At 43.6% G+C, this 8,335-nt stretch overlaps 1 protein-coding gene across 1 annotated transcript; it reads left to right on the forward strand.

Moving 5' to 3' along the window:
• Window positions 1-434: 434 nt before the first annotated feature.
• On the forward strand, window positions 435-6,806 carry ALAS1 (5'-aminolevulinate synthase 1). Its single transcript, XM_010165586.2, has 9 exons — window positions 435-681; window positions 1,648-1,803; window positions 1,885-2,107; window positions 2,577-2,761; window positions 3,392-3,571; window positions 3,773-3,937; window positions 5,030-5,298; window positions 5,762-5,924; window positions 6,526-6,806. Exons 1-9 carry the CDS (start codon window positions 435-437, stop codon window positions 6,684-6,686), a joined length of 1,749 nt encoding a protein of 582 aa, XP_010163888.2. The 3' UTR covers window positions 6,687-6,806.
• The last annotated feature ends 1,529 nt before the right edge of the window (window positions 6,807-8,335 follow it).

Consider the following 8,335-nt stretch of genomic DNA (forward strand, 5'->3'; position numbering starts at 1 on the left):
AGGGACCGGCCTGTGAGGACATCCCGCAGTGAGCTCTGCCTGGGGATCCCTCATCCTGGACCCGGAGCTGGGATTTCTCTTCACCCCCCCATTCTGTAACATTCCTCGGGGGATTCTTACTCTACACTCAGGGGAAAGAGCAGAGGCATGCAGCAGAGGAAGGATGTGGCTGAAAATAGCCAAACTCCTTGAAAGAAAATCTACCCTTCAGGGATGAAGGAGAAAAAGGTTTTTTTAGTTTTGTTTTGTTTTTTTTTCCTCAAACATTACAGTGCTACATCTGGCATCTTAAATCGGATGCCCCTCAGGTGATACTAGGATTTCATGCTTGTATAAATAAAATCTGGCTGCTCAGTTAAATAGTTCTGAATGGCTTGTGCTGTATTGATCACAAAGGTAATGGATAGAAAAGCTTAAGTCACTGTATTAAATTGATGAAGCTCAAGTGCTTTCTTTTCTCTGCCCCCACCTCAGAGGCCAAAAATGCCAGAGAGGTGGCCCAGCAGAACAGAGATGGATCCCAGCTGCCTGCTGGCCACCCACCTGCTGCTGCTAGCCAGAGCTCTGCTACTAAATGTCCGTTCCTCGCAGCTCAAATGCAGCACAAGAACAGTAATGTTTTCTGCAAAGCCAGCCTAGAACTCCAAGAGGATGTGCAAGAAATGCAGGCAGACAGGAAAGGTATGTATTATGTGTGCTGTAGTGTTGCTTCCTTCTGAGAGCTTCTCATGCCTGACTTTGCTCTAGAGTGTGCCAAGTCCATCAGTCACCACTTAAATTATGTGGGTAGGATTATGGGAGATTGCAATAAAAAGCTGTTGGAGAATGTAGGTGTTAATGACACACCTGCAATACTGTGCAGTGTTTCCCCCGGGTGATTCTGGTATGGGAATACTGTGTGCTGTATTTTGGTACCCTGGCTCTGAATGTGTGAACCGAGCTGTTACGCTTGTGGATACTTAGGGCTGATGAGAGCTTTACCAGGTTACTAATACAGACAAAGATGGTATGTCCAGAGATGGAAGAAACTGGGTTGAGATACTGTGCAAATACCAGCACAAACCCAAGCTGAAAAGCAAGTAAACCCTTTTTTTTGTTTATGGAACTAAAGGATGTTGGCTGGCTTGCAGTCCTGATGCGGAAGGGCTGTCCTTCAAAGGAAGGAACTTCTCACCAATAGCAGTAAAGCCTTGCTGTCTGTCTCAGGAAGATTATTTTACTTTTCTGCTTGTTTTCTGTGGCATAGTTTTTAAAAAAATCTGTGCTAACTGAGCAAAATAGTAGAAACAAAAAGCAAGCAGCTGATTAGAACTCTGCCTTTGGTTAGGTGTGCACCAGATAAATGCTGTAGCTGTATAGAGTGGTTTTCTGAGTCACAATGAATCAGCTGTGCTGTAAGGAAGTTGCATGTTGTATTGTCATTGACGTTTGTCCACTGTCTTTTTGCGCAAGTTTTTCCTTTTGTCTCATACAATGGAAAATTGTGAACAAATAAAATAATTGATCCTGATGGGGACACATGGGTTCAGGCACATGCTTCCTAAAGAATGAAGAGTTAGAGTTACTGAAAATGTTTGCTTTGCTGAACAGAACTTCATTTTGTTTCAAACTGATTAAGCTCACTGGAATTCATTACAATGTCTGTAGGTACAGAATTTGCTAAAGTACCAGCTACTTCCACAGTGAGGAGCATTGAGGCTGAGGGAGAAGAGCAGAGTGGCCTACTCAAGAAGTTTAAGGATATTGTTCTGAAGCAAAGACCAGAAAGCGTCTCTCATCTGCTTCAGGATAACTTGCCAAAATGTAAGATGCTCTGGCAAAACCCCCACAGGCCTGGTCTCTTGTGATCATTTCCTGTGTGCTTAAGACTCTTTCTCATTTCAGCTGTATCCACCTTCCAGTATGATCAGTTTTTTGAGAAAAAGATAGATGAAAAGAAGAAGGATCACACCTACCGGGTATTCAAAACAGTGAACCGGAAGGCCCAGGTCTTCCCCATGGCAGACGACTATACTGATTCTCTGATCACCAAGAAAGAGGTGTCTGTCTGGTGCAGCAATGATTACCTGGGGATGAGTCGGCACCCTCGTGTCTGCGGAGCAGTTATGTGAGTAGTGCCATATTCTTAAGGGGCAGTTTCAAGCTCTAGTGCCCGGCAGAATCTCTTACAGGAAGGCTTTTGAAGCATTGATTTCTGTATTGTAAGCTGCTCCCCTTAGTATTCTTAGTATAATTAATCTTACGCTCTTTTTTTTTTTTGAGCTGGGGTAGGTAACTTAGTATTTAGCTCCAGGGCTGCTGTATGTGTCAGTCACTGACCCTGCTCCTTGGATTTTCCTCAGAAGCTCCTAGATGTTACCAGATAAACTGGACAGTACACTGCAGCTGTACTCAGTAACTCATTTCTTAGCTTATCAGATTCCTGAGTTGTGCAGATTGCTCAAAGACATTAAATCTAACAGCTGTTTTTTTGCAGCCAGTTCCTTTTTAGAACAATACTGAACATTTTCGGCAATGATCCTTTATTCATCTGTGTGACACAGTAATGCTAATGCCTCTCTTTGGGCCCTCTGTAGGGATACACTGAAACAACATGGTGCTGGAGCAGGAGGCACAAGAAATATTTCGGGAACAAGTAAATTTCATGTTGATTTGGAAAAAGAACTAGCTGACCTTCATGGAAAAGATGCAGCGCTGTTGTTCTCATCTTGCTTTGTAGCCAATGACTCCACTCTCTTCACTCTAGCTAAAATGCTGCCAGGTGAGATCTCAAACTGCACCCACTATTGACCACAAAAAACCCACAACAATGCCCCAAGCAGCTGGGAGTACACTTCACAAATGGCTACTTAAAGTGAGGATTTGTCCTACTTGATCAGCAAAGTATGTTGGTTTCTTTCTGAATACCATACTCAAATTTTGTTCAACTCACACAAATGATGGTAGCAGCCTGCCGAGACTGAGGTCTAGGAGCTAGGAACTGCAGAAGACATTGGACAAAAAGCATGGTGTCCTCTGCTCTTGCATTTAAATTCAACATGAAAATGAGGCAACAGGAATTCAGTGTCTTCCCACCTGTGGGTGTGAGCTTCTTGCCCTTTACCCTTCCCCTGTAGTTCAGGACAGGTTTGTTTTAACTTCAGAAGTTGAGAGATAAAAATATGAAGGACTTGGAAAAACCCTTCTGTATTTCCTTAGGCTCAAGTTTGTTTTAGTTTAAACAGATAAAATAAGCCTTAAATACTCTTGCTTCATGAGCTGTAACTTGCTCTTTTGCTGAAGTTTCTAGACTATGCTACCCTTGCTGCTCAAACACCTCCCATACATAAAGCAGTGTTGGGAATCAGTTAATGCTTTTTATACTTAAAGTGTAACTGGGTTTTTCCCTCAGGCTGTGAGATCTACTCTGATTCTGGAAACCATGCCTCCATGATCCAGGGGATCCGAAACAGCAGGGTGCCAAAACACATATTTCGCCATAATGATGTCAACCATCTTCGAGAACTGTTGAAGAAATCTGATCCGTCTACCCCCAAAATTGTTGCATTTGAAACTGTTCACTCAATGGATGGTAAGTTGACATCAACCCCTCCTCCCTCCTTCCAGTGCAGTTAATGTTCAAATCACCTGTATTTGAGGTGTGAAAGTGAACAGTGCTGTAAGAATTTACATGAAAACAGGCTTCTGAAATGCTTAGTGTTTGGGGCTACTTCTGATTATCCAAGCTGAGTACAGGGAGCCCTAAACCACCAGTCACTGCTTTGGTTCCTAGGTGCAGTCTGTCCCCTGGAAGAGCTGTGTGACGTAGCCCATGAGCACGGGGCAATCACTTTCGTGGATGAAGTACATGCTGTGGGGCTGTATGGAGCTCGAGGTGGTGGTATAGGGGACCGAGATGGAATCATGCACAAGATGGACATCATCTCTGGAACGCTTGGTATGCATGGCCTGGCACTTTTGCAGAAGCTAAGGCAGCAAAGCTTCTGAGCAGCTAAATTAAGTGGGTTAGCTCAAAACCAGTCTATTCAAATGAACGTGCGAAGGGCTGTTGGGGACTGGGATTTTCCAAAAAGCCCAAAGGATTTAAGTATGCCCCACAGTTTGAAAAGCTTGTTAAGCTACTTACACTGCCTTACAAATCAGTTAAGATGGCATTGGCTTTTTTTTCTTTTAAACAAGCTAGCAAAAAGTCCCCCAGTGGCATATTATACAACTCAAGAATAAATTCAGGTGAGAATGCTAGTAGGGTAGTACTCCTATATTTAGTAGTACTTAGCTCTTTTATGTGAAATGGAGTGCCTCTAATCTAGAAACCTGAGATGGGGAGTTATGTAAAGAGATTTGGCAAGAACTGAAGCAACTGCTATTATCTGAGTAGAATGCAAGCATAGGAGTAAGTTTACTGCTGCAGATTGTAAAGTTGTTTAAACAACTTCCAAAACATAAATAAAATTTACTAGGAAGGTCCATGGCTTTGAAACTTACAACCTTGGGTTGCAGCCTGATAGAAACAAGCATTCACCAGATACCCTGGGTCTGTCTGTGGCTCTGTTCTGGTACATGAATGTTTGGAAAGAGGGGCTGCTACTGACCTCACAACCACAGAAGCAATCCTTGTGTGCTCCTTAGGAGCATCGACTATTTCTAGCATCTCTGGAACAGATTAATTTAAATCTGCTGGGAGACTTAGTCTGACTCTTGGGGTCATTACTGAAGTCTGTGCTTGATGATTTGGCTTATAAGGTCTTCCCCAAAATCAAAACTTGAGTATTTGAGAGAATCTTGAACTGTCCTTGCTGTGTAATAACTAGATCTATGTTATCAGGATTGGCTTGAAAACAAAGCTGCATCATGTGCTGAGTAAATACAAGATTAGCAGGGGGAGGCTAGAATTGTTGCCTGCCATGACTACATTAATTATGTAGTCAAAATAACTCTTTCTTTCAAGAAAGTGAAAGGCTGTAATACTTGAGGCTGTTCTAATGGGTAGAAGGAATAAACTTGTTTACCTTTTTCCCCCCCCTCTCAGGCAAAGCCTTTGGTTGTGTAGGAGGATACATCTCCAGTACAAGCTCTCTGATAGACACTGTTCGTTCCTATGCTGCTGGCTTTATTTTCACAACGTCCCTGCCACCCATGCTCTTAGCTGGTGCCCTAGAATCCGTCCGAACCCTGAAGAGTGCAGAGGGGCAAGTTCTGAGGCGCCAGCACCAACGCAATGTGAAGCTTATGAGACAGATGCTGATGGATGCGGGGCTTCCTGTGGTGCACTGTCCCAGTCACATCATTCCAATAAGGGTGAGTACTTGGGATGCTCTTGATGCAAGGCTGTTTTCCTGTCCATGATCACACTATGCTTTCAGGTATTAACATTCACAAAGTTCAAACCCATCCTAGCGTTCAGCAGTGAGGTGCTCGGAGTCTGGCTTAAGTTGAACTCAGCCTGCTAGAAATGTTGTACAGCAGAATGAAGAAGTGTATGAAACCCACAATCTTAACAGTATACAGAAGGCAAGGAAATTGGTAACGAGTTAGTAAAAAGATTTCAGGTATAGACAGCTACCTGCCTAGGCTGCAATGGTGTGTGCCCAGAGGGCTCTACAGCACAGGCTTTTGGTCCTTCTTTCTGATTTATGTTCTATTTATAGTGGCACAAGGAAACCAGTCCTGTTTGATTCCTGTGGCTAGCTAAGTCAGGCTGACACTTCTGCCACCTTGCGTGTTTTGGTTGATCTTGCAACTTAGAATTTTGAACTTTTAGGTTGCAGATGCTGCTAAAAATACAGAGATCTGTGACAAGCTGATGAGCCAGCACAGCATCTATGTCCAAGCAATCAACTACCCTACAGTTCCTCGTGGAGAAGAGCTGCTCCGTATTGCCCCCACGCCTCACCACACCCCTCAGATGATGAGTTATTTTCTCGGTGAGTGGATTCTTGTGTCAGTGCAATGAAAATACTGATCTGTCTATGCAGTCTTTGTACTAAAGATGAGACTAGAAAGCACTTAAGTTTTAGATGTCACTACCTAGACAACATCTTTCCATTGCCACAGCATACAAGCACATACTTCTGCACTTAAACCACTTTGAGCATGACAGGTGAAGGCCAGTGAACTGTGACCTAGAATAGAGTGTGCAAGCCCAGTGCAAACCTATACCTGGGCAGTTCTGTGACAGCCACCTCTGCTGGGGCTCTGCTCATGCACTGTCCAAACCAATCTTTTTACATGGGGTCCAAAGAAATCTGCTCTCCTCAGCTGAGCTGTTAACCTGTCTTAAACATGAATCTGTCCAGGGAAAGTAGCTACTTCTTGATCCTGTCAGAAGAGGTGGTGTGAGGATAGCTGAGACTTAGTTGCAGCCCAGTCACCTCACTCGAGAGGTAAATTGTGTCACAGTGAATTCCTATTCTCCTAGCAAATAAGCACGGATAACAAGTATGCTGACACTTCTCTTTTGCTGCTTCTCTAAATCAATTCACTGCCTGAAGATGTGATCTTAATTAACTTTTCTCTTCCTAACAGAAAAACTGCTGGCTACATGGAAGGATGTTGGTTTGGAGCTGAAACCACATTCATCAGCTGAATGCAACTTCTGTCGCAGACCCCTCCATTTTGAAGTGATGAGTGAACGGGAAAGATCCTACTTCAGTGGCATGAGCAAACTAGTATCTGTCAGTGCATGAAAGCAGTGGTGTTAGCTGTATTCTTGTCTAGTTCTAGTACCCAGTCAGTAGCATTTTTAAATTGCTTAAGTATTTTAATCATAGTTGTAGCACTAAGCTCTGAAAATAAATTTCTAGAGCTGCCATGCCTAATTGTATTCATTTGCTTCTCTGTTTTGTTCTTATCTTCCATAACTGGAACTAAAGTTCTGATGGAATAAAAACAGTGGCCTACAGCTTAATGCCCTCAGCTGAAGTACTGCCTTTTCAATGAGTGTATGCCCAAAAGAACTGTACTGGTGTTTCCTGGTGTACTACAAGGGATGGATTTATTTCTTATAAAATGAGAAAATTGGTGTTTATAGCCCCTCATGAACTTTGGAAATGTGCAAGTATAGTACTACACACATACTAAAACTTAAGCAAGAGCACGCTACTTAAGGAATGCTGTACAATAAGCTTGCACCCACTTAGTTGGAGGCTGGCATTTAGAATGGGTTCTACTGGATGCCATCTCCCTCTACTGCCATACTCTTCCTTTGCAGTCTTGCACACAAGCAGTTCCCCCTTTGGTGTTCAGCTTGGTGCTCACTTTTAAGAGGGGAAAAAAAAAAAAGTGCTAATGTAATTTAGTAAGCAGCATTTTGTGACTGCTTGACAGTTGGAAAACCAAGGCTGCAGGGTGGTGTGATGGCTGGGAAAGGAGGGCACCTTGACCACTCTGCAGCTGGAGATGGAAGTTGTCTCTGCCTGTCTGTGTCTCTTCAAGTCTGCATGGTCTGCTCTCCAGTGCACTCAGAGCTAGACTGAGAACAGGGTAAAAACTGCTCCCAAGTAAGCAATCTTAACAGCTCAGGTCTTCAGCAGAAGTCATTGTAAGAGAGTATCACTGCTGCTCTTGCAATCCCTCTGAAAACTTAGGCCCGTTGCCTAATTGCTGTGCTATTTACAGCTCTCATGAATAGCAAGGACATGCTTTGAACTGGAGGAAGTCATTTTGTGAGTGTGTACATGTATGCAGAGGTCAGTATTGGCATGAAGTCTCAAGCAAAGCACTGAACTGCTTCCTTCTTGTACAGGCACGTCCGCTAACTGCTACAGTCTGCGTTTCACAAGGCATTGAGCAGCTACTCTGTCCAGGTACTCTTGTTCTCAGAGGTAACAAGCCAGCCTCCTGGCACTGCCTAGTGCTGCTACACTCACAGGCATGCCACAAAGCTCCCATTATATCACAAGTAGCCACATGTTGGGGAGATAGAAACCTGAGTTAGAGCAAAATCATCAGCTCCATCTATATTTAAGCATTCACTGCAGCACACTGTTATTCTCAGAGGAATTCCTAGCAAAATATTTGACTTCCCAAGCAATCAATCTACTTTTTAAAAGCCACTTGCCAGCCAGGCAAGTGGTTGCTGTGTCTGCCATGTGCAGGAGGGAGGAAACTACCCACCACCAGGCTATAGCATAATCATGGTAATTTAGCTCTGTTGCTAAACAAGGCAGTTTCTGAACTGACGTGCCCAAACCTACCACCAGAGATTATTGTTGTTTAACTCTGCAGGTCACTAAAAAAAAAAAAACAACACATAGCTGCTCACTCACTCTATCCACTGCACCCCAGGGAATGGGGAGAGAATTGGAGGGGTAAGGACACTCAAAGGTTGAGATAA

Source organism: Antrostomus carolinensis, unplaced genomic scaffold (assembly GCF_000700745.2).
Source record: "Antrostomus carolinensis isolate BGI_N321 unplaced genomic scaffold, ASM70074v2 scaffold30943, whole genome shotgun sequence".
Classification (NCBI taxonomy): Eukaryota; Metazoa; Chordata; class Aves; order Caprimulgiformes; family Caprimulgidae; genus Antrostomus; species Antrostomus carolinensis.